The sequence below is a fragment of the Anomaloglossus baeobatrachus genome, chromosome 9 (assembly GCF_048569485.1).
Source record: "Anomaloglossus baeobatrachus isolate aAnoBae1 chromosome 9, aAnoBae1.hap1, whole genome shotgun sequence".
Taxonomy (NCBI): Eukaryota; Metazoa; Chordata; class Amphibia; order Anura; family Aromobatidae; genus Anomaloglossus; species Anomaloglossus baeobatrachus.
This window is the reverse complement of record NC_134361.1, coordinates 216,456,418-216,482,426: the sequence shown is the minus strand read 5'-3', so window position 1 is coordinate 216,482,426 and position 26,009 is coordinate 216,456,418. Positions and strand designations below refer to the sequence as shown.

General features: G+C 46.4%; 1 protein-coding gene across 2 annotated transcripts in view; it reads right to left on the bottom strand.

Moving 5' to 3' along the window:
• Window positions 1-13,638: 13,638 nt before the first annotated feature.
• The window catches only part of C9H9orf43 (chromosome 9 C9orf43 homolog), a 36,610-nt gene continuing 24,239 nt past the window's right edge, over window positions 13,639-26,009 (bottom strand). Inside the window, exons 7-13 of one of the 2 annotated variants that reach the window (XM_075324475.1) lie at window positions 20,551-20,639; window positions 20,246-20,435; window positions 20,033-20,144; window positions 19,143-19,277; window positions 18,247-18,415; window positions 18,035-18,128; window positions 13,639-16,688 (exon numbers count right to left, since the gene is read on the bottom strand). In XM_075324475.1, the coding sequence (XP_075180590.1) occupies window positions 16,479-16,688; window positions 18,035-18,128; window positions 18,247-18,415; window positions 19,143-19,277; window positions 20,033-20,144; window positions 20,246-20,435; window positions 20,551-20,639 (999 nt within the window). In that variant the 3' untranslated portion in view covers window positions 13,639-16,478. The remainder of the gene's footprint in view (window positions 16,689-18,034; window positions 18,129-18,246; window positions 18,416-19,142; window positions 19,278-20,032; window positions 20,145-20,245; window positions 20,436-20,550; window positions 20,640-26,009) is intronic. The other variant, XM_075324476.1, reaches the window with a different exon arrangement.

The following is a 26,009-nucleotide window of genomic DNA, read 5'->3' as shown; positions in this document are numbered from 1 at the left end:
GATAGATAGAGGGATAGATAGATAGATAGATAGAGGGATAGATAGATAGATAGATAGATAGATAGATAGATAGAGGGATAGATAGATAGATAGATAGATAGATAGATAGATAGATAGATAGATAGTTACAGTCATATGAAAAAGTTTGGGCACCCCTATTAATGTTAACCTTTTTTCTTTATAACAATTTGGGTTTTTGCTATTTCAGGTTCATATATCTAATAACTGATGGACTGAGTAATATTTCTGGATTGAAATGAGGTTTATTGTACTAACAGAAAATGTGCAATCCGCACTTAAAATTTGACCGCTGTAAAAGTATGGGCACCCTTCTCAATTTCTTGATTTGAACTCTCCTAACTACTTTTTACTGACTTACTGAAGCACTAAATTGGTTTTGTAACCTCATTGAGCTTTGCACTTCATAGGCAGGTGAATCCAATCATGAGAAAAGGTATTTAAGGTGGCCACTTGCAAGTTGTTCTCCTATTTGACTCTCCTATGAAGAGTGGCATCATGGGCTCCTCAAAACAACTCTCAAATAATCTGAAAACAAAGATTATTCAGCATAGTTGTTCAGGGGAAGGAACAAAAAGTTGTCTCAGGGATTTAAACTATCAGTTTCCACTGTGAGGAACATAGTAAGGAAATGGAAGAACACAGGTACAGTTCTTGTTAAGCCCAGAAGTGGCAGGCCAAGAAAAATATCAGAAAGGCAGAGAAGAAGAATGGTGAGAACAGTCAAGGACAATCCACAGACCACCTCCAAAGACCTGCAGCTTCATCTTGCTGCAGATGGTGTCACTGTGCATCGGTCAACAATACAGTGCACGTTGCACAAGGAGAAGCTGTATGGGAGAGTGATGGGAAAGAAGCCGTTTCTGCAAGCACGCCACAAACAGAGTCGCCTGAGGTATGCAAAAGCACATTTGGACAAGCCAGTTACATTTTGGAAGAAGGTCCTGTGGACTGATGAAACAAAGATTGAGTTGTTTGATCATACAAAAAGGCGTTATGCATGGAGGCAAAAAACACGGCATTCCAAGAAAAGCACTTGCTACCCACAGTAAAATTTGGTGGAGGTTCCATCATGCTTTGGGGCTGTGTGGCCAATGCCGGCACCGGGAATCTTGTTAAAGTTGAGGGTCGCATGGATTCAACTCAGTATCAGCAAATTTTTGACAATAATGTGCAAGAATCAGTGACGAAGTTGAAGTTACGCAGAGGATGAATATTTCAGCAAGACAATGATCCAAAACACCGCTCCAAATCTACTCAGGCATTCATGCAGAGGAACAATTACAATGTTCTGGAATGGCCATCCCAGTCCCCAGACCTGAATATCATTGAACATCTGTGGGATGATGTGAAGCTGCTGTCCATGCTCGGCGACCATCAAACTTAACTGAACTGGAATTGTTTTGTAAACAGGAATGGTCAAATCTACCTTCATCCAGGATCCAGGAACTCATTAAAAGCTACAGGAAGCCACTAGAGGCTGGGATTTCTGCAAAAGGAGGATCTACAAAATATTAATGTCACTTTTATGTTGAGGTGCCCATACTTTTGCACCGGTCAAATTTTGTTTAAATGCGGATTGCACATTTTTTGTTAGTACAATAAACCTCATTTCAATCCAGAAATATTACTCAGTCCATCAGTTATTAGATATATGAAACTGAAATAGCAAAAACCCAAATTGTTATAAAGAAAAAAGGTTAACATTAATAGGGGCGCCCAAACTTTTTCATATGACTGTAGATAGATGGATAGATAGAGGGATGGATAGATAGATAGAAAGATGGATGGATGGATAGAGATGGATTCAATGGTACAGCAAGACTTTCACAAATGCTTGGGACATGATCATGCGGTCCACAATATTCCCAGGTTATACCAGCTGTACATATATAATTATATACAGGAGATGCCCAGGTTATAGCAGCTGTACATATATAATTATATACAGGAGATGCCCAGGTTATACCAGCTGTACATATATAATTATATACAGGAGATGCCCAGGTTATACCAGCTGTACATATATAATTATATACAGGGGATGCCCAGGTTATACCGGCTGTACATATATAATTATATACAGGAGATGCCCGGGTTATACCAGCTGTACATATATAATTATATACAGGAGATGTCCAGGTTATACCGGCTGTACATATATAATTATATACAGGAGATGCCCAGGTTATACCAGCTGTACATATATAATTATATACAGGAGATGTCCAGGTTATACCGGCTGTACATATATAATTATATACAGGAGATGTCCAGGTTATACCGGCTGTACATATATAATTATATACAGGAGATGCCCAGGTTATACCGGCTGTACATATATAATTATATACAGGGGATGCCCAGGTTATACCAGCTGTGCATATATAATTATATACAGGAGATGCCCAGGTTATACCAACTGTACATATATAATTATGTACAGGAGATGCCCGGGTTATACCAACTGTACATATATAATTATATACAGGAGATGCCCGGGTTATACCGGCTGTACATATATAATTATATACAGGAGATGCCCAGGTTATACCGGCTGTACATATATAATTATATACAGGAGATGCCCAGGTTATACCAGCTGTACATATATAATTATATACAGGAGATGCCCAGGTTATACCGGCTGTACATATATAATTATATACAGGAGATGCCCAGGTTATACCGGCTGTACATATATAATTATATACAGGAGATACCCAGGTTATACCAGCTGTACATATATAATTATATACAGGTGATGTCCAGGTTATACCGGCTGTACATATATAATTATATACAGGAGATACCCAGGTTATACCAGCTGTACATATATAATTATATACAGGAGATACCCAGGTTATACCAGCTGTACATATATAATTATATACAGGAGATGCCCAGGTTATACCAGCTGTACATATATAATTATATACAGGAGATGCCCAGGTTATACCAGCTGTACATATATAATTATATACAGGGGATGCCCAGGTTATACCGGCTGTACATATATAATTATATACAGGAGATGCCCAGGTTATACCGGCTGTACATATATAATTACACACAGCAGATGCCCGGGTTATACCGGCTGTACATATATAATTATATACAGGAGATGCCCAGGTTATATCAGCTGTACATATATAATTATATACAGGAGATGCCCAGGTTATACCGGCTGTACATATATAATTATATACAGGAGATGCCCAGGTTATACCGGCTGTACATATATAATTATATACAGGGGATGCCCAGGTTATACCGGCTGTACATATATAATTATATACAGGAGATGCCCGGGTTATACCAGCTGTACATATATAATTATATACAGGAGATGCCCGGGTTATACCGGCTGTACATATATAATTATATACAGGAGATGCCCAGGTTATACCGGCTGTACATATATAATTACACACAGCAGATGCCCGGGTTATACCGGCTGTACATATATAATTATATACAGGAGATGCCCAGGTTATACCAGCTGTACATATATAATTATATACAGGAGATGCCCAGGTTATACCGGCTGTACATATATAATTATATACAGGAGATGCCCAGGTTATATCAGCTGTACATATATAATTATATACAGGAGATGCCCGGGTTATACCAGCTGTACATATATAATCACACACAGCAGATGCCCGGGTTATAGCAGTACGCTCCATGTGACTATATACAGCAGACGCTCGGTATGTGAGGATGTGACTGATGGATCCACATAGAGTTGCTTTTGCTTCCACAGACGTCTTTGTTTTCGCCAGGTAAGTACATGCAGGACATTGAGGCGGAATCTTTGCATATCTGCAAATGTGGCCGCGGTTCCGCTTTTCTTTGCTGTCACTCATCACATTGTTTTATGAATGATATGAGAAAAGAATAATGAAACGTCTGTCTTGCTCGTAGCATCCGCAGTTTAAGGTCTTGTGCACTCGTCTGTGCAAAACACTAATGTTTTGCATGATCCGTGGTGAAGGTGTGTGCGTGTTTTACGTGTGCTGTCCATATGCTATCCGTATGACATCCGGATATCACACGGACCACATGAGCTGTATTCTTACCTGTCTCTGGCGCTGCTGTTACTTCTGGGTCCGCGGTGAGTGCAGTGAATATTCATGAGGCATAATGAGCAGGGCCCGGAAGCAAAAGCAGAGGCTGAGACAGCAGCGCCAGAGACAGGTAAGTATAAAATTATTTATGTTTATGTGACCTGTGTTGTCTCTGGATCACACCAGTGTGCAGTCCATGTGACACCCGTGCTGCCGGCAGAAAATTGACATATCACCATGTGGCGCACACGGACACGCATGAGCTCCAGACGGACGCAAGGTCCTTGTGAAAACACGAACGTGTGCGCAGACCCATTTACCAGAAACACGGATGTGTGAAGGAGGTCCAAGACTGGCTGCTGAAATATTTGCTTGGGAAACTGATGATTGCACTATGCCCAGAGCACGGTCCGCAGGGTGTGGTGTGATATGGAACAGGGTCCGCGGGGGCAGGGTGTGATATGGGGCAGGATCCACGGTGTGTGAGATGGGGCAGGGTCTGCAGGGGCGGGGCATGATATAGGGCAGTGTCTACAGGGGCGGGGCATGATATAGTGCAGTGTCTGCAGGGGTGGGGCAGGGTCCGCAGGGGGGCATGATATGGGGCAGAATCTGCGGAGGCAGGACGTCATATGGAGCAGGGTCTGCAGGAGCAGGGCATGATATGGGGCAGGGTCTGCAGGAACAGGGTGTAATATGGGGCAGGGTCTGCAGGATCAGGCATGGTATGGGGCAGGGTTTGCAGGGTCGGGGCATGATATGGGGCAGGGGCACCAGTGGCGGACATGATATGGGGCAGGGTCTTCAGGGTCAGGCATAATATGGGGCAGAGTCTGCACGGGCGGGGCGTGATATGGGGCAGGATCAGGCATGATATTAGACAGGGTCTGCAGGGGCGGGGTGTGATATGGGGCAGGGTCTGCAGGGGTGGACATGATATGGGACAGGGTCTTTAGGGTCGGGGCATGATATGGGGCAGAGTCTGCAGGGGCGGGGCGTGATATGGGACAGGGTCAGGCATGATATTGGACAGGGTCTGCAGTGGCAGGGTGTGATATGGAACAGGGTCAGGCATGATATTGGACAGGGTCTGCAGTGGCGGGGTGTGATATGGGGCAGGGTCTGCAGGGGTGGGCATGATATGGAGCAGGGTCTGCAGGGGCATGACATGATATGGAGCAGGGTCTGCAGGGTCGGGCATATGGAGCAGAGTCTGCAGGGGCATGGCATTATATGGGGCAGGGTCTGCAGGGGTATGGCATAATATGGGGCAGGGTCAGGGCGTGATATGGGTCAGGATCCGCGGGGGTAGAGCATGATATGCAGCAGGATCCGCAGGGGTGGAGCGGGATATGGAGCAGGATCTGCGGGGGTGGAGCGAGATATGGAGCACGTCATTGGAGCTTCCAGCCCCGGCTCCGCCCCTGCAGTACACATTGTTTTGTTAACAGTGAAAAGAAAATCCAGGTTTGTTAAAAAATCCATGTTTTCCCTATTTTAAAATTAACCCTATCCTGCACCTTCTTAATATAGGAAGATTACTCGAGCAGGCATCGATGCTGTGAGACACATCCATGGCCGGCTTTAGGCATGTGCGACTTGTGCGGTCGCACAGTGCGCCGACAGCCGTGCATCAGGGGGGCGCCGCAGAGAGGTAAGAAGTAAATTTCCTGGCTCCTCCGGTCTCAGCACTGCGTTTTTACTGTAACTGCCGCTGCGCGGGCAGCAGGCTTTGATGGGAGGAGCCGCAGGGAGACCTTTTGTTAGAAACTAAACGTACTGTCTCCAGCGGCGCCTCTCCATTCATTTTTTGAAGCTTGGCAACCAGGCGCCAGCTGCCTCTCTGTGCGGGCGGACGGCAGCCTCTCCGTGCTGGAGGCCCGCCGGCTGCCTGCCTCTCCGTGCTGGAGGCCCGCCGGCTGCCTGCCTCTCCGTGCTCGAGGCCCGCCGGCTGCCTGCCTCTCCGTGCTGGAGGCCCGCCGGCTGCCTGACTCTCCGTGCTGGAGGCCCGCCGGCTGCCTGCCTCTCCGTGCTGGAGGCCCGCCGGCTGCCTGCCTCTCCGTGCTGGAGGCCCGCCGGCTGCCTGCCTCTCCGTGCTGGAGGCCCGCCGGCTGCCTGACTCTCCGTGCTGGAGGCCCGCCGGCTGCCTGCCTCTCCGTGCTGGAGGCCCGCCGGCTGCCTGCCTCTCCGTGCTGGAGGCCCGCCGGCTGCCTGCCTCTCCGTGCTGGAGACTGTGTGGGGGTTCCTGCTGTGTTTGGAGGCTGTGTGGGGGGCTCCGGCTGCGCGTAGGAGGCTGTGTGGGGGGGCTCCTGCTGCGCCCCCACTGGTCTAATGTCCATTCCTTGAGTTCTTTAGCACAAACAAGTCTCTTCTGCTTGTTCCTGTCCTTAGCAGGGGTTTCCCAGCAGCTATTTTACCATGAAGGCTGCTGCACAAAGTCTCCTCTTAACAGTTGTTCTAGAGATGAGGTGTGTCCAAACTTTTGGTCTGTACTATATATATATATATATATATATATATATATATATATATTTTATTATACACCCTAAATATGCCCTGTACCTGTCACGTGTAATGTATTGTAATTCTGAATATTGACCTGCCATATCCTAAAGGTGTGTAATATGCGCACTGTTAGGCTATGTCCGCACTTTGCGTCGTCCTAGTTGCATTTCTAAACACACGTTTTGGCATGAATTGATTTGACCAAAGTTGCCTTTTTAAGAAATTTAGCGCTAAAAACGCATGAGTATTTTCCGCGTTTTAGATGCGTTTTCAGCGCTTTTTCCCTTGCGTTTTGAACATCAAGACACTGCTGAATAAAGATTAAATAGTCAAACAAAATGAAAAAAGAGAAAAAAAAAGCAAAACATATATATTTTTTGAATTAATAAAGAAAAAAGTTATATTTCATGAAATTATAGCGGTTTTATAATATTTATTGTTAAAATAGCAATAAAATCTTAATTTTCTTTAATTTAATTGTCGGACTATGTGTGTGTGTAAGGGGACATATTAATCCTTTATTTTAGGCCCGTTTCTCACGTCAGTGAAAAACAGTGACGTTTTTCTCTGGCGTGTAAAACTCGCACATGTCCTTGCGTGTGCCGTGATCCACGGCACACGTGGGTTGTCTAAGTGCAATCCGGGCTCCGTTCTCCGTGGCCCGTGATTGCACTTAGTAATCAACTCACCTGCGCCCGCTCCCGCTGTCCATGGTGCTGATCACTCCCGCGGTGCAGCATCCGGCCGGCGCTGACCCCCGCAGCAGCTGCTTCCGGGTTGGCTGTGTCGTGCATAATGAATATGCGCGACAGTAATCAGCCGGCTCAGAAGCAGCAGGCAGAACGGGCTGCAGATAGCGTCGCTGGACGCCGGGTGAGTTAAAATGTTTTTTATTTTAAAAGCACGTTTTTTTCTGGCACGTGTTTCACGGACCACACCACTGCGTGGTCCGTGGAACATCAAAGCAGGTAAAACGCTGGAATTTTGAGGTTTGTTGCTTTTTGACACTTCTCATTGACTTCAATGTTAGCAAAACGCTGCAGAAATGGCAAAAGCAATTGACATGCTGCTTCTTTGAACGCTTGATTTTTGCCACAAATTATGCAAATTAAACGCAGCGTTTAGAAACGCAAAGTGCGGACAGGAAATCTTCATTTTCCATAGACTATCATGGAAAATCAAAACGCATGCCTTTTGGCATGAAAACGCAAAGTGCGGTCATACCCTTAGGATTTCACTTGCTGATTCAAGTGGTCGTCATCTGCTGATCGCTCACATGTGATTTGCAATGTGTGGTCATCTGCCGAATGACGTCTCCTCCTGTATCTCTCAAATTGAAAATTATAACAATGAGAGACGCAGGAGGAGACGTCATTCAGCAGATGACCCCCAGTCTGCAAATCACTGGTGAGCGATCACATGACCACTCAGATTGGCAAGTGAAATCCTAGCCGTATACAGTATTATATACTTTGGGGATGCGGCTAATGTGCAGAATGTCACTCAGGGGAGACAATGGTCAGTCCAGGGCAGCAGAGCAGGGAGAAGCCACCGGGGACCGTTGCAACTCAGTCTGTTCAGGTCATTGGAGCTCAGAAGCAGTGACACATACACAGTGCCACCCGTCCTCATGGCCTCATGGTGCGTATGTGGTAATGCAACTCAGTCTGTTCAGGTCATTGGAGCTCAGAAGCAGTGACACATACACAGTGCCACCCGTCCTCATGGCCTCATGGTGCGTATGTAGTACTGCACCTCAGTCTGTTCAGGTCATTGGAGCTCAGAAGCAGTGACACATACACAGTGCCACCCATCCTCATGGCCTCATGGTGTGTATGTGGTACTGCAACTCAGTCTGTTCAGGTCATTGGAGCTCAGAAGCAGTGACACATACGCAGTGCCACCCGTCCTCATGGTGCGTATGTAGTACTGCACCTCAGTCTGTTCAGGTCATTGGAGCTCAGAAGCAGTGACACATACACAGTGCCACCCATCCTCATGGCCTCATGGTGTGTATGTGGTACTGCAACTCAGTCTGTTCAGGTCATTGGAGCTCAGAAGCAGTGACACATACGCAGTGCCACCCGTCCTCATGGTGCGTATGTAGTACTGCACCTCAGTCTGTTCAGGTCATTGGAGCTCAGAAGCAGTGACACATACACAGTGCCACCCGTCCTCATGGCCTCATGGTGCGTATGTAGTACTGCACCTCAGTCTGTTCAGGTCATTGGAGCTCAGAAGCAGTGACACATACACAGTGCCACCCATCCTCATGGCCTCATGGTGTGTATGTGGTACTGCAACTCAGTCTGTTCAGGTCATTGGAGCTCAGAAGCAGTGACACATACACTGTGCCACCCGTCCTCATGGTGCGTATGTAGTACTGCACCTCAGTCTGTTCAGGTCATTGGAGCTCAGAAGCAGTGACACATACACAGTGCCACCCGTCCTCATGGCCTCATGGTGCGTATGTAGTACTGCAAATCAGTCTGTTCAGGTCATTGGAGCTCAGAAGCAGTGACACATACACAGTGCAACCCGTCCTCATGGCCTCATGGTGTGTATGTGGTACTGCAACTCAGTCTGTTCAGGTCATTGGAGCTGAGAGGCAGTGACACATACAACCTGAGGACTCTTTATTACATAGAAAGCAGAGATTTTTTTCTAATGTCGTACATTCCCCTTTAACATTTGTATTTTGGACTTTTTGGTCCAGAGTACACGCAGCATCGGCCGCCGGCTCCATCATGTATTGTCTAGCATCATCCTGTACGTTTATCCTCAGGATTTGTATAGTAGATGCTGATCCCACCAATGGGGCCACGACCTGCGCCGCTCTAAGTGTACAGAAATATATATCATCTCTCTACGAAGAGCGGCAGCGCCTCATTCTCCAGATACATGTGCACCCCATTGGGGGGATCCGCATGTATCATCCATAATGTAATATCCAGGGATACAGCATAAATGGTTGAAATCGGAAGACCTCTAAAAGAACGAGATCAGACGTGGTGGATTTGAGGTGCAGATTCTCCAGCACAAATTTGGAGTTCATTGTACATTTGAAGAGATCAATTTTATTAGGATATAAAAAAAATTGGCTCCTGTCCTCGTTTGTTTCCTGGAAACTGGGTAAAAAATCAGTGGGGGGGGGGCAGTTTTGCACAGGGCGCCATTCAGGCTGAGGCCGGCCCTGGACACATCCACGCTCCCACCGGGATCAGAGAAGACTCCGATCCCTGCAGTTTTTCCTCTCAGTGCTGCAATAAAGCCTTTTGCCCCCCTGATTGCGGGGTCCTGGTATCATTATGGAGATGCGGACCCCTCAGTGTGACGCAGGACCCCGGCGCCATACATTAGTTTGGCTGTGGAGCCAACATTTCCAGGAGTGGAGGACAAATCTCTGCACATTGTAGCAGAGCTGTATCTTGTTCTACAAGGAAACCACGGTTGTTGCTGTTGACAGATCCATTATTAGTTCTGTTGATTTAGCACTTTGAGTGATAAGCGCCGCCTGCTGGTAATGGTGTGAATGGCAGCCAGCAGGGGCCTTGGAGTGAAGGGGTCCATCCTCTGTGAGGCCCCCTGCTCTGCTGATGCTCAGGTGCTGCCGCTGACCCAGATTACAGCTCTGCAGCCTGATGGGTGCCGCAGCGACACACCCTGCTGAGCCCTGCCAGCCCGACAATGTGACCTCAGCGTCTCCAGAGCTGGCGGCCAGCCCAGGCCCCACAGCCCTCACTGCAGAGCGGCAGCAACTGCGACGGCCGCCACTACCGAATGTAACTGCTGCCAACATCCCGCGTTACACGAGCACTTCACACCTAAACAGCAGTAATGGCGTCCAACACCCCAACATTCATCATGTTACTGACGCTTACACTCGGGGTGCAGGATAACGACACTGGGGGTACGGGATAACGACACTGGGGGTACAGGATAATGACACTGGGGGTGCAGGATAATGACACTGGGGGAACAGGATAATGACACTGGGGGTACAGGATAATGACACTGGGGGTGCAGGATAATGACACTGGGGGAACAGGATAATGACACTGGGGGTACAGGATAATGACACTGGGGGTACGGGATAACGACACTGGGGGTACAGGATAATGACACTGGGGGTGCAGGATAATGACACTGGGGGTACAGGATAATGACACTGGGGGTACAGGATAATGACACTGGGGGTACGGGATAACGACACTGGGGGTACAGGATAATGACACTGGGGGTGCAGGATAATGACACTGGGGGTACAGGATAATGACACTGGGGGTACAGGATAATGACACTGGGGGTACGGGATAACGACACTGGGGGAACAGGATAATGACACTGGGGGTGCAGGATAATGACACTGGGGGAACAGGATAATGACACTGGGGGTACAGGATAATGACACTGGGGGTACGGGATAACGACACTGGGGGTACAGGATAATGACACTGGGGGTGCGGGATAATGACACTGGGGGTGCAGGATAATGACACTGGGGGTACAGGATAATGACACTGGGGGTACGGGATAACGACACTGGGGGTACAGGATAATGACACTGGTGGTGCAGGATAATGACACTGGGGGTACAGGATAATGACACTGGGGGTACAGGATAATGACACTGGGGGTGCGGGATAATGACACTGGGGGTGCAGGATAATGACACTGGGGGTACAGGATAATGACACTGACACTGGGGGTACAGGATAATGACACTGGGGGTACAGGATAATGACACTGACACTGGGGGTACAGGATAATGACACTGGGGGTACAGGATAATGACACTGACACTGGGGGTACAGGATAATGACACTGGGGGTACAGGATAATGACACAGACACTGGGGGTACAGGATAATGACACTGGGGGTGCAGGATAATGACACTGACACTGGGGGTACAGGATAATGACACTGGGGGTGCAGGATAATGACACTGACACTGGGGGTACAGGATAATGACGCTGGGGGAACAGGATAACGACACTGGGGGTACAGGATAATGACACAGACACTGGGGGTACAGGATAATGACACAGACACTGGGGGTACAGGATAATGACACTGGGGGTACAGGATAATGACACAGACACTGGGGGTACAGGATAATGACACTGGGGGTACAGGATAATGACACTGGGGGTACAGGATAATGACACTGGGGGAACAGGATAATGACACTGGGGGTACAGGATAATGACACTGGGGGTACAGGATAATGACACTGGGGGTACAGGATAATGACGCTGGGGGAACAGGATAACGACACTGGGGGTACAGGATAATGACACAGACACTGGGGGTACAGGATAATGACACAGACACTGGGGGTACAGGATAATGACACTGGGGGTACAGGATAATGACACAGACACTGGGGGTACAGGATAATGACACAGACACTGGGGGTACAGGATAATGACACTGGGGGTACAGGATAATGACACTGGGGGAACAGGATAATGACACTGGGGGTACAGGATAATGACACTGGGGGTACAGGATAATGACACTGGGGGTACAGGATAATGACACTGGGGGTGCAGGATAATGACACTGGGGGTGCAGGATAATGACACTGACACTGGGGGTACAGGATAATGACACTGACACTGGGGGTACAGGATAATGACACTGGGGGTGCAGGATAATGACACTGACACTGGGGGTACAGGATAATGACACTGGGGGTGCAGGATAATGACACTGACACTGGGGGTACAGGATAATGACACTGACACTGGGGGTACAGGATAATGACAATGACACTGGGGGTACAGGATAATGACACTGGGGGTGCAGGATAATGACACTGGGGGTGCAGGATAATGACACTGACACTGGGGGTACAGGATAATGACACTGACACTGGGGGTACAGGATAATGACACTGGGGGTACAGGATAATGACACTGACACTGGGGGTGCAGGATAATGACACTGACACTGGGGGTGCAGGATAATGACACTGACACTGGGGGTGCAGGATAATGACACTGACACTGGGGGTGCAGGATAATGACACTGACACTGGGGGTGCAGGATAATGACACTCGTGTTGTCTGCTGTGAGGTTCACTTCGGGGTCCGCGCTGTCCTGATCTGGGGTCAGGGAGGATGAGCAGGGGCAGCTGAGTTGGTGTTGCACAGTGGGGGGTGAATATGAGCGGGGGAGGGGGGTGATTACTTTTTGGCAGTGACTTACATCCTTGTGTAATTTTAGCATCTTTCGGGCCCCGGGATGTGACACATGAACCCTCCACCAGTCGTAACATCAGACTGGAGAGTATGCAGCCCCGCTGCTCAGTGATGAGGGCCCATGTGATCAGTGTCATGCTGGGAGTTGTAGTGCATTAGACCGTGGGGAGCTGGAGTTTGCAGATTCTTAGTGGGCGACTCTAGGGTGAGTGGTGCTATCAATACTACTGGGAGCCGGTGAGTGATGGAGGTGATGGGGGTGGTGGGGGTGATGGGGGTGATGGGGGTGATGGGGGTGATGGAGGTGATGGGGGTGATGGAGGTGATGGAGGTGATGGGGGTGATGGGGGTGATGGAGGTGATGGGGGTGGTGGGGGTGATGGAGGTGATGGGGGTGATGGAGGTGATGGGGGTGATGGGGGTGATGGAGGTGATGGGGGTGATGGGGGTGATGGAGGTGATGGGGGTGATGGAGGTGATGGGGGTGATGGGGGTGGTGGTGGGGATGATGGGGGTGATGGAGGTGGTGGAGGTGATGGGGGTGGTGGGGGTGATGGGGGTGGTGGGGGTGATGGGGGTGGTGGGGGTGATGGAGGTGATGGGGGTGGTGGGGGTGATGGGGGTGATGGAGGTGATGGGGGTGATGGGGATGATGGTGGTGGTGGGGGTGGTGATGGGGGAGGTGGGGGTGGTGATGGGGGTGGTGGGGGTGATGGGGATGATGGGGGTGGTGGGGGTGGTGGTGGGGATGATGGGGGTGGTGGGGGTGATGGGGGTGGTGGTGGGGGTGATGGGGGTGATGGAGGTGATGGGGGGTGATGGGGGTGATGGGGGTGGTGGTGATCGGGGTGATGGGGGTGGTGGTGGGGGTGATGGTGATGGGGGTGGTGGTGGGGGTGATGGTGATGGGGGTGGTGGTGGGGGTGATGGGGGTGATGGGGGAGGTGACAGAACACAATCTGGTTTTTCCACTTCACATTTCAGACATTTTTTGCATTCACGGTCGGTGTTTGAATAATGTGAAACATTTCTGTAGCTATGTGATTGGACGTGGCCCCCGCTGACCAAGAGCGGCCCTCATACTGGACCGGTGGTCGTCTGCGCGGGGTCCGGTTATGGCGGGTTACACGGCTCTGCCTTATATGTGGCCTAAGTGTAGTGTAATAAAGAGATGAGATTCTCCAGCCACAATTATATCCAAACATGGCAGGAGCTGGGGGCAGAGCCCCTCCATATCCGCAGCGCTGAGCACCTCCATCACTGTCAGGCAGGAGCTGGGGGCAGAGCCCCTCCATGTCTGCAGCGCTGACCACCCCAGTCACTGTCAGGCAGGAGCTGGGGGCAGAGCCCATCTGTGTCTGCAGCGCTGACCACCTCCATCACTGTCAGGCAGGAGCTGGGGGCAGAGCCCCTCCATATCCGCAGCGCTGACCACCTCCATCACTGTCAGGCAGGAGCTGGGGGCAGAGCCCCTCCATATCCGCAGCGCTGACCACCTCCATCACTGTCAGGCAGGAGCTGGGGGCAGAGCCCATCCGTGTCTGCAGCGCTGACCACCTCCATCACTGTCAGGCAGGACCTGGGGGCAGAGCCCCTCTATATCCGCAGCGCTGACCACCTCAGTCACTGTCAGGCAGAAGCCGGGGGCAGAGCCCCTCCATATCCGCAGCGCTGACCACCTCAGTCACTGTCAGGCAGAAGCCGGGGGCAGAGCCCCTCCATATCCGCAGCGCTGAGCACCTCAGTCACTGTCAGGCAGGAGCTGGGGGCAGAGCCCCTCCATGTCTGCAGCGCTGACCACCACCGTCACTGTCAGGCAGGAGCTGGGGGCAGAGCCCCTCCATGTCTGCAGCGCTGACCACCCCAGTCACTGTCAGGCAGGAGCTGGGGGCAGAGCCCCTCCATGTCTGCAGCGCTGACCACCCCAGTCACTGTCAGGCAGGAGCTGGGGGCAGAGCCCCTCCATGTCTGCAGCGCTGACCACCCCAGTCACTGTCAGGCGGGAGCTGGGGGCAGAGCCCCTCCATATCCGCAGCGCTGACCACCCCAGTCACTGTCAGGCAGGAGCTGGGGGCAGAGCCCCTCCATATCCGCAGCGCTGACCACCCCAGTCACTGTCAGGCAGGAGCTGGGGGCAGAGCCCCTCCATATCCGCCGCACTGACCACCTCAGTCACTGTCAGGCAGGAGCTGGGGGCAGAGCCCCTCCATATCCGCAGCGCTGAGCACCTCCATCACTGTCAGGCAGGAGCTGGGGGCAGAGCCCCTCCATATCCGCAGCGCTGAGCACCTCCATCACTGTCAGGCAGGAGCTGGGGGCAGAGCCCCTCTATATCCGCCGCACTGAGCACCTCCATCACTGTCAGGCAGGAGCTGGGGGCAGAGCCCCTCTATATCCGCCGCACTGAGCACCCCAGTCACTGTCAGGCAGGAGCTGGGGGCAGAGCCCCTCCATATCCGCAGCGCTGAGCACCTCCATCACTGTCAGGCAGGAGCTGGGGGCAGAGCCCCTCTATATCCGCCGCGCTGACCACCCCAGTCACTGTCAGGCAGGAGCTGGGGGCAGAGCCCCTCCATATCCGCCGCACTGACCACCTCAGTCACTGTCAGGCAGGAGCTGGGGGCAGAGCCCCTCCATATCCGCAGCGCTGAGCACCTCCATCACTGTCAGGCAGGAGCTGGGGGCAGAGCCCCTCCATATCCGCAGCGCTGAGCACCTCCATCACTGTCAGGCAGGAGCTGGGGGCAGAGCCCCTCTATATCCGCCGCACTGAGCACCTCCATCACTGTCAGGCAGGAGCTGGGGGCAGAGCCCCTCTATATCCGCCGCACTGAGCACCCCAGTCACTGTCAGGCAGGAGCTGGGGGCAGAGCCCCTCCATATCCGCAGCGCTGAGCACCTCCATCACTGTCAGGCAGGAGCTGGGGGCAGAGCCCCTCTATATCCGCCGCACTGAGCACCCCAGTCACTGGCAGGAGCAGCGGATCGGGATAAATACGGAAAAACAGAGGAATCACTCATTATATGTCAGATATTTAATGTATAATGACAGATGGCGCTGGAGGTGAGGCTGAGGGCCGGGGGGCGCCCCCTGACAGCCGCACACGGCCGGCCACAACAATGGCCACGAGCGGAGCCACGTACTGTAGAATCCCCTGGAGGAAGTCCCCTGTGCGCAGGAAAATTGCTTCCTCTAGGATCAGCGCTCCCCGGCAGAGATGATGCCCCGGCGGGTGATTCTGGTGATTCACGCCCCGCGCCGGGCACAGCCGGGGTAATAGCCGGGTGGCACCGAGAGGTGATGAGGAGGTCAGGAACATCAGGAGTCATTTCCCGTCTCCCAGACATGATTGACGTCACCAGTATGGCGGCCGCTGCCCATCTACATGGCCCTGTAAAGCCCCCTGTTCTCGGGAGCAGTGGGGGTCCCAGCAGGTGACCCCTCCACCTCCTCTCTTATAAAACCCCTTAAAGGTGCAGCAGCAGGGTCTGGGTTGGCGGAGCGGAGCCTGCCCCTTATTCCAGGCTCGGGCTGTGCTGCCCCCTGGTGTTCATCATGAGAAATGATACCTAATAGTGTTTGCAGCAGCTGGAGACCTCAGACCCCAATATCTGCGGTATATGTTGGCACTACGTTGGGTATAGTACTGGGGCCCTGCTCCTGAGATGGCGGTATTATCCGGAGTCAGCACCTGGCGTATCCGGGCGCTCCCGCAGCTTTTTAGTACATGGGGGTGGGGGGCGGCGGGTGCGGCTGCGGAGACGACGCTCTCTGCTCTGGACTTTCATGGACATCGGCACTTTCTGCTGTAGATTCGGGGGCAGCAGCTGATGATCGGGGTCTTGTGGATTCATCGGCTCCAGGGGCGGCTTTATTTTCTTGATCTGTATACAGAAAAACAGAAAATTGTGTCCCGTGAACCCCGGAGAATGGCGAGTGGAGGTCCGGAGAGGGACGAGCGCAGCCGTGACTGGAGGACCCCCAGCTGAGACTGGAGGAACCAGACACCGGATGGCGGGATCATACTGGAGGACAGGGTTATGTGGGCGCTGTATGAGCACATGATAGCAGTGTTAAGTAGACATTTTGTGTGCATTGTATGGCGGTATGATGTGAGCACTATATGGTGGTATGATGTCAGCACAGTATGGCGCTCTAATATGTGCACAGTATGGCACTATAATGTGAGCACAGTGTGGCAGTGTCATGTGTGCACAGAATGTCACTATAATGTGAGCACAGTGTGGCGGTGTCATGTGAGCACTGTATAGCAGTATTATCTAACCACTATACAGTAGTAATATACTATATGGCAGTATTATGTGACCACTATATGACAGTATTTTGTGAGCACAGTATGGCGGCATAATATGAGCACTGTATAGCAGTATTATGTGACCTCTATATAGTGGTAATATACTATATAGCAGTATTATATAGTATAGTATTGTATAGTACTCTGGTACTATAATGCAGTATTATGTGACCACTAAATGACAGTATTTTGTGAGCACAGTATGGCGCTGTCAGCACAGTATGACGCTGTAATGTGAGCATAGTATGGCGCCTATAATGTGAGCATAGTATGGCGCTATAATGTGAGCACTGTATGGCGCTATAATGGCAGCACAGTATGACGCTATAATGTGAGCACAGTATGGCGCTATAATGTGAGCACTGTGTGGCGCTATAATGTGAGCACTGTGTGGCGCTATAATGTGAGCACTGTGTGGCGCTATAATGTGAGCACTGTGTGGCGCTATAATGTGAGCACTGTGTGGCGCTATAATGTGAGCACTGTATGGCGCTATAATGTAAGCACAGTATGGTGCTACAATGTGAGCACAGTATGGCGCTATAATGTGAGCACTGTATCGCGCTATAATGTGAGCACAGTATGGCGCTATAATGTGAGCACAGTATGGCGCTATAATGTGAGCACTGTATGGCGCTATAATGTGAGCACTGTATGGCGGTGTGATGTGAGCACTGCATGGCGGTGTGATGTGAGCACTGCATGGCGGTGTGATGTGAGCACTGTATAGCAGTATGATGTAACCACTATATGGCAGTATTATATAGTATAGTATTATATACTACTCTGGTACTATATGGCAGTATTATATGACCACTATATGACAGTATTTTGTAAGCACTGTATGGCAGTATGAAGTGAGCACTGTATGGCGGTATTACATGGGTGATCTCACTACAATGAATGCTGACTGACCTGGATGCTCTGGAGCGATACCCCGGGCCTCTGGCGGCGGCGTCTCTCCTGGGATTTCCTTCTGGGTTCTCTTTCCGGCGTTCTCCTCTGCTGCCTGCAAGAATGACAAGACCAATGACAAATACAGAATATTCCGGACGCCCCTCGGAGATTCACTGCCTCTTAGAGAAGCCGCGACCATCAGATTATCAGCAGATAGAACATAAACTGACTCTACCGCCAGATGTCTGCGACCTTCATCATCACATGCGGCCGGGGGATGGCGGATCTCGGCTTTGGACGCTTCTTCGTCTGTCAAGGACCTTTGTGAGAATCCGTCCAGAGATGGAGAATTTCTGCTCTCGGAGTCGCGGGACCTTGTTGTGTCGCAAACCACGGACCCTGCGGAGGAGATAACGGGTATGATCGCACAGTCCGACCCCCTCACCGAGAACATAGCAAGCGGTCAATGCAGCCACGGTGAAGGCTGTGTATGGCAGTGTCACATGTCCACTGTATGGCGGCATTATGAGGCCAGCAGATGCCATGCACTGAAGGGCAGTGTTATGTGGGCACTGAATGGAAGTATTATGTGGGCACTAGATGGTAATATTAAATGGGCATTGGATGGAAGTATTATGTGGGCACTAGATGGCAGTATGGTGTGGGCACTGAATGGCAGTGATATGTGGACACTAAGTGGCAGGGTTATTTGGGCACTGGATGCCAGTGTTATGTGGGCATTGTATGGAGGTATTATGCAGGCACTACATGGTAATATTAAGTGGGCATTGGATGCAAGTATTATGCAGGCGCTAGATGGTAATATTATGTGGGCATTGGATGGAAGTAGTATGTGGGCACTAAGTGGCAGCGTTATATGGACACTGATTGGCAGTGATATGTGGGCATTGGATGGAAGTATTATGCGGGCCCTAGATGGTAATATTAAGTGGGAATTGGATGGAAGTATTATGTGGGCACTAAGTGGCAGTGTTATATGGACACTGAGTAGCAGTGTTATATAGGCACTGATTGGCAGTGATATGTGGGCACTAGATGGAGAGTGTTATGTGGGCATTGGATGGAAGTATTATGTGGGCCCTAGATGGTAGTATTGTGTGGGCACCTGTGGGGGTCTCGAAGGCTTGGGACTTGTAGTAACTGAGCGCAGAATCTGGGTCGTAGGGGAACAGTCCTATGTGGCCGAGTTGATCGGAAGCCGACGACTTGTAGGATCTTCCTGTTTTGATCGTTCTGTGATCTGAAAATGAAAAAAAAAAATCCATAAATAATACCGCTCTCTGCAATCATCTAAAGTATCGCAACACACAATGGGATCATTAATATGGAGTCACTAATAGAGTTACCCTGACACCCTATGGCTTTAACATATGGACGCTGGATTGAAGCAAGCTGGAAAACAGTATTATGTGACTTCTGGATGGCGGTAGTATTTAAGCCAATGTATGGATCTACTATGTAAGCACAGTATGGTGTTATTACATGGGCACCCTTGGAAGGTATTAAATGAGTACTTAATAGCAGTGTTAAGTAGGCACCATATGGCAGTATTACGTGGGGGCTGTATTGAAGCATGTTGTTGTTGGCACTAGTTGGCAGTATTATGAGATCTGGATCACTGCCTTATAAAGGTATAGGATGACATTAAATATGGGAACAGTATGAAAATATTATAGAAGCATTTGATGCTAGTGTTACATAGGCACCATATGGCAGTAATATTTGAGCACTGGATGACAGTATTATGTTGGTGCTGGTTACAGTAATATTTGTGGAGTGAGTGGCAGCATTATGCGAGTTCTGATTGTCTGTATTATGGGTCATAGACGGGGGTCTGATTGATTGTTATGGGGGGGGGTTAGGACACGTTCCATATCTCACATTAATTTCAATGCAGCAGCCGGGTCTCCCCATGTACGGTGACTGGGGTCCCCTCATTCTTTGGGGTCCGCCATCCCATTCCCCACAAACACTAGTAAATAAATCCCAGGTTACCTGGAGGTTTGATCCTGCGATTGGGACCGGCAAGGTGAATATACTTCTTCCACAGGTAATACTGGTTCCTGATACTGTCTAAGTCTATCTCCACGTCACTCAGTGCTGACGACTGCGGAGAGAGACGTCAATGTGACATGGCTGATAACAGAGAGCAAAGGAAGAAAGTCAACTATAAAACGGTGGGGAAATAAATATAAATGTAAAGCCCACCTGCTGGTCCAGTCTATACACCGGGCCCGTGTGGGCTATAACCGGACACTTCTCTCTGGTATCATGCAGGACGACCCGCCGGTTCTCCACCGTCATCCGGCCGAGCAATGGAGAAGGCGGAGAGTCCGGACCCTGCTCGGGGGGTCTCCTGCTGCACTTCACAGCGTCCTCAGTGCGTTCTTGTGCATCCCTGAAAAATAAATCAGAAACATATTACAGGCTGAAAAGTAAAAACAAAAATAAAAAAATAACCAGCAGCTCCTTCATCAGGATAAATATACTTCTACAGTGCCGCCATTATGTACTTTGCATGAGGCAATGGCGAAGATCCAACCAGTGTGAGATTGAGAGGACGTCCACCAGTAGGGGGCTGCTGCTTTTTTCTAGTTATATTCTGTAAATAGAAAATTAACTACTATAATACTGCCCCTAAATACAAGAATATAACTACTATAATACTGCCCCCTATGTACAAGAATATATCTACTATAATACTGCCCCCCCTATGTACAAGAATATAACTACTATAATACTGCCCCTATATACAAGAATAGAACTACTATAATACTGTCCCCTATGTACAAGAATATAACTACTATAATACTGCTCCTATGTACAAGAATATAACTACTATAATACTGCCCCCTATGTACAAGAATATAACTACTATAATACTGCTCCTATGTACAAGAATATAACTACTATAATACTGCCCCCTATGTACAAGAATATAACTACTATAATACTGCTCCCTATGTACAAGAATATAACTACTATAATACTGCCCCCTATGTACAAGAATATATCTACTATAATACTGCCCCCCCCTATGTACAAGAATATAACTACTATAATACTGCTCCTATGTACAGGAATATAACTACTATAATACTGACTCCTATGTACAAGAATATAACTGCTATAATACTGCCCCTATGTACAAGAATATAACTACTATAATACTGCTCCTATGTACAAGAATATAACTACTATAATACTGCCCCTATATACAAGAATATAACTACTATAATACTGTTCCTATGTACAAGAATATAACTGCTATAATACTGCCCCTATGTACAAGAATATAACTACTATAATACTGCTCCTATGTACAAGAATATAACTACTATAATACTGCCCCTATGTACAAGAATATATCTACTATAATACTGCCCCCTATGTACAAGAATATAACTACTATAATACTGTCCCTATGTACAAGAATATAACTACTATAATACTGCTCCTATGTACAGGAATATAACTACTATAATACTGACTCCTATGTACAAGAATATAACTACTATAATACTGCTCCTATGTACAAGAATATAACTGCTATAATACTGCCCCTATGTACAAGAATATAACTACTATAATACTGCTCCTATGTACAAGAATATAACTACTATAATACTGCCCCTATATACAAGAATATAACTACTATAATACTGTTCCTATGTACAAGAATATAACTGCTATAATACTGCCCCTATGTACAAGAATATAACTACTATAATACTGCTCCTATGTACAAGAATATAACTACTATAATACTGCCCCTATGTACAAGAATATAACTGCTATAATACTGCCCCTATGTACAAGAATATAACTACTATAATACTGCTCCTATGTACAAGAATATAACTACTATAATACTGCTCCTATGTACAAGAATATAACTAATATAATACTGCCCCCTATATACAAGAATATAACTACTATAATACTGCCCCCTATATACAAGAATATAACTACTATAATGCTGCTCCCTATATACAAGAATATAACTACTATAATACTGCTCCCTATATACAAGAATATAACTACTATAATACTGCCCCCTATATACAAGAATATAACTACTATAATACTGCCCCCTATATACAAGAATATAACTACTATAATACTGCTCCTATGTACAAGAATATAACTACTATAATACTGCCCCCTATATACAAGAATATAACTACTATAATACTGCCCCCTATATACAAGAATATAACTACTATAATACTGCCCCCTATATACAAGAATATCACTACTATAATACTGCCCCCTATGTACAAGAATATAACTACTATAATACTGCCCCTAAATACAAGAATATAACTACAATAATACTGCCCCTATGTACAAGAATATAACTACTATAATACTGCCCCTAAATACAAGAATATAACTACTATAATACTGCCCCTATGTACAAGAATATAACTACTATAATACTGTCCCCTATGTACAAGAATATAACTACTATAATACTGCCCCTATGTACAAGAATATAACTACTATAATACTGCCCCCTATGTACAAGAATATAGCTATTATAATACTGCCCCTATGTACAAGAATATAACTACTATAATACTGCCCCTATATACAAGTATATAACTACTATAATACTGCCCCTATGTACAAGGATATAACTACTATAATACTGCTCCTATTTACAGGAATATAACAACTATAATACTGACCCTATGTACAAGGATATAACTACTATAATACTGCCCCTATGTACAAGACTATAACTACTATAATACTGCCCCTATGTACAAGAATATAACTACTATAATACTGCTCCTATGTGCAAGAATATAACTACTATAATACTGCCCCCTATGTACAAGAATATAACTACTATAATACTGCCCCTATGTACAAGGATATAACTACTATAATACTGCCCCCTATGTACAAGAATATAACTATTATAATACTGCCCCTATGTACAAGAATATAACTACTATAATACTGCCCCCTATGTACAAGAATATAACTACTATAATACTGCCCCCTATGTACAAGAATATAACTATTATAATACTGCCCCTATGTACAAGAATATAACTACTATAATACTGCCCCTATGTACAAGGATATAACTACTATAATACTGCCCCTATGTACAAGAATATAACTACTATAATACTGCTCCTATGTACAAGAATATAACTACTATAATACTGCCCCCTATGTACAAGAATATAACTACTATAATACTGCCCCCTATGTACAAGAATATAACTATTATAATACTGCCCCTATATACAAGTATATAACTACTATAATACTGCCCCTATGTACAAGGATATAACTACTATAATACTGCCCCTATATACAAGTATATAACTACTATAATACTGCCCGCTATGTACAAGAATATAACTATTATAATACTGCCCCTATGTACAAGAATATAACTACTATAATACTGCCCCTATGTACAAGGATATAACTACTATAATACTGCCCCTATGTACAAGAATATAACTACTATAATACTGCTCCTATGTACAAGAATATAACTACTATAATACTGCCCCCTATGTACAAGAATATAACTACTATAATACTGCCCCCTATGTACAAGAATATAACTATTATAATACTGCCCCTATATACAAGTATATAACTACTATAATACTGCCCCTATGTACAAGGATATAACTACTATAATACTGCTCCTATGTACAGGAATATAACTACTATAATACTGACCCTATGTACAAGGATATAACTACTATAATACTGCCCCTATGTACAAGAATATAACTACTATAATACTACCTCCTATGTACAGGAATATAACTACTATAATACTGCCCCTATGTACAAGGATATAACTACTATAATACTGCCCCTATGTACAAGAATATAACTACTATAATACTGCCCCCTATGTACAAGAATATAACTATTATAATACTGCCCCTATGTACAAGAATATAACTACTATAATACTGCTCCTATGTACAGGAATATAACTACTATAATACTGACTCCTATGTACAAGAATATAACTACTATAATACTGCCCCTATGTACAAGAATATAACTACTATAATACTGCTCCTATGTACAAGAATATAACTACTATAATACTGCTCCTATGTACAAGAATATAACTACTATAATACTGCTCCTATGTACAAGAATATAACTACTATAATACTGCCCCTATGTACAAGAATATAACTACTATAATACTGCCCCCTATATACAAGAATATAACTACTATAATACTGCCCCCTATGTACAAGACTATAACTACTATAATACTGCCCCTATGTACAAGAATATAACTACTATAATACTGCCCCTATGTACAAGACTATAACTACTATAATACTGCCCCTATGTACAAGAATATAACTACTATAATACTGCCCCTATGTACAAGAATATAACTACTATAATACTGCCCCTATGAACAAGAATATAACTACTATAATACTGCCCCCTATGTACAAGAATATAACTATTATAATACTGCCCCTATGTACAAGAATATAACTACTATAATACTGCCCCTATGTACAAGGATATAACTACTATAATACTGCCCCTATGTACAAGAATATAACTACTATAATACTGCTCCTATGTACAAGAATATAACTACTATAATACTGCCCCCTATGTACAAGAATATAACTACTATAATACTGCCCCCTATGTACAAGAATATAACTATTATAATACTGCCCCTATGTACAAGAATATAACTACTATAATACTGCCCCTATGTACAAGAATATAACTACTATAATACTGCCCCTATGTACAAGACTATAACTACTATAATACTGCCCCTATGTACAAGAATATAACTACTATAATACTGCTCCTATGTACAAGAATATAACTACTATAATACTGCCCCCTAAGTACAAGAATATAACTATTATAATACTGCCCCTATGTACAAGAATATAACTACTATAATACTGCCCCTATGTACAAGGATATAACTACTATAATACTGCCCCTATGTACAAGAATATAACTACTATAATACTGCTCCTATGTACAAGAATATAACTACTATAATACTGCCCCCTATGTACAAGAATATAACTACTATAATACTGCCCCCTATGTACAAGAATATAACTATTATAATACTGCCCCTATGTACAAGAATATAACTACTATAATACTGCCCCTATGTACAAGGATATAACTACTATAATACTGCCCCTATGTACAGGAATATAACTACTATAATACTGCCCCTATGTACAAGGATATAACTACTATAATACTGCCCCTATGTACAAGAATATAACTATTATAATACTACCTCCTATGTACAGGAATATAACTACTATAATACTGCCCCTATGTACAAGGATATAACTACTATAATACTGCCCCTATGTACAAGAATATAACTACTATAATACTGCTCCTATGTACAAGAATATAACTACTATAATACTGCCCCCTATGTACAAGAATATAACTACTATAATACTGCCCCCTATGTACAAGAATATAACTATTATAATACTGCCCCTATGTACAAGAATATAACTACTATAATACTGCCCCTATGTACAAGAATATAACTACTATAATACTGCTCCTATGTACAAGAATATAACTACTATAATACTGCTCCTATGTACAAGAATATAACTACTATAATACTGCCCCCTATGTACAAGAATATAACTACTATAATACTGCCCCTATGTACAAGAATATAACTACTATAATACTGCTCCTATGTACAAGAATATAACTACTATAATACTGCCCCCTATGTACAAGAATATAACTACTATAATACTGCCCCCTATGTACAAGAATATAACTATTATAATACTGCCCCTATGTACAAGAATATAACTACTATAATACTGCCCCTATGTACAAGGATATAACTACTATAATACTGCCCCTATGTACAAGATTATAACTACTATAATACTGCCCCTATGTACAAGAATATAACTACTATAATACT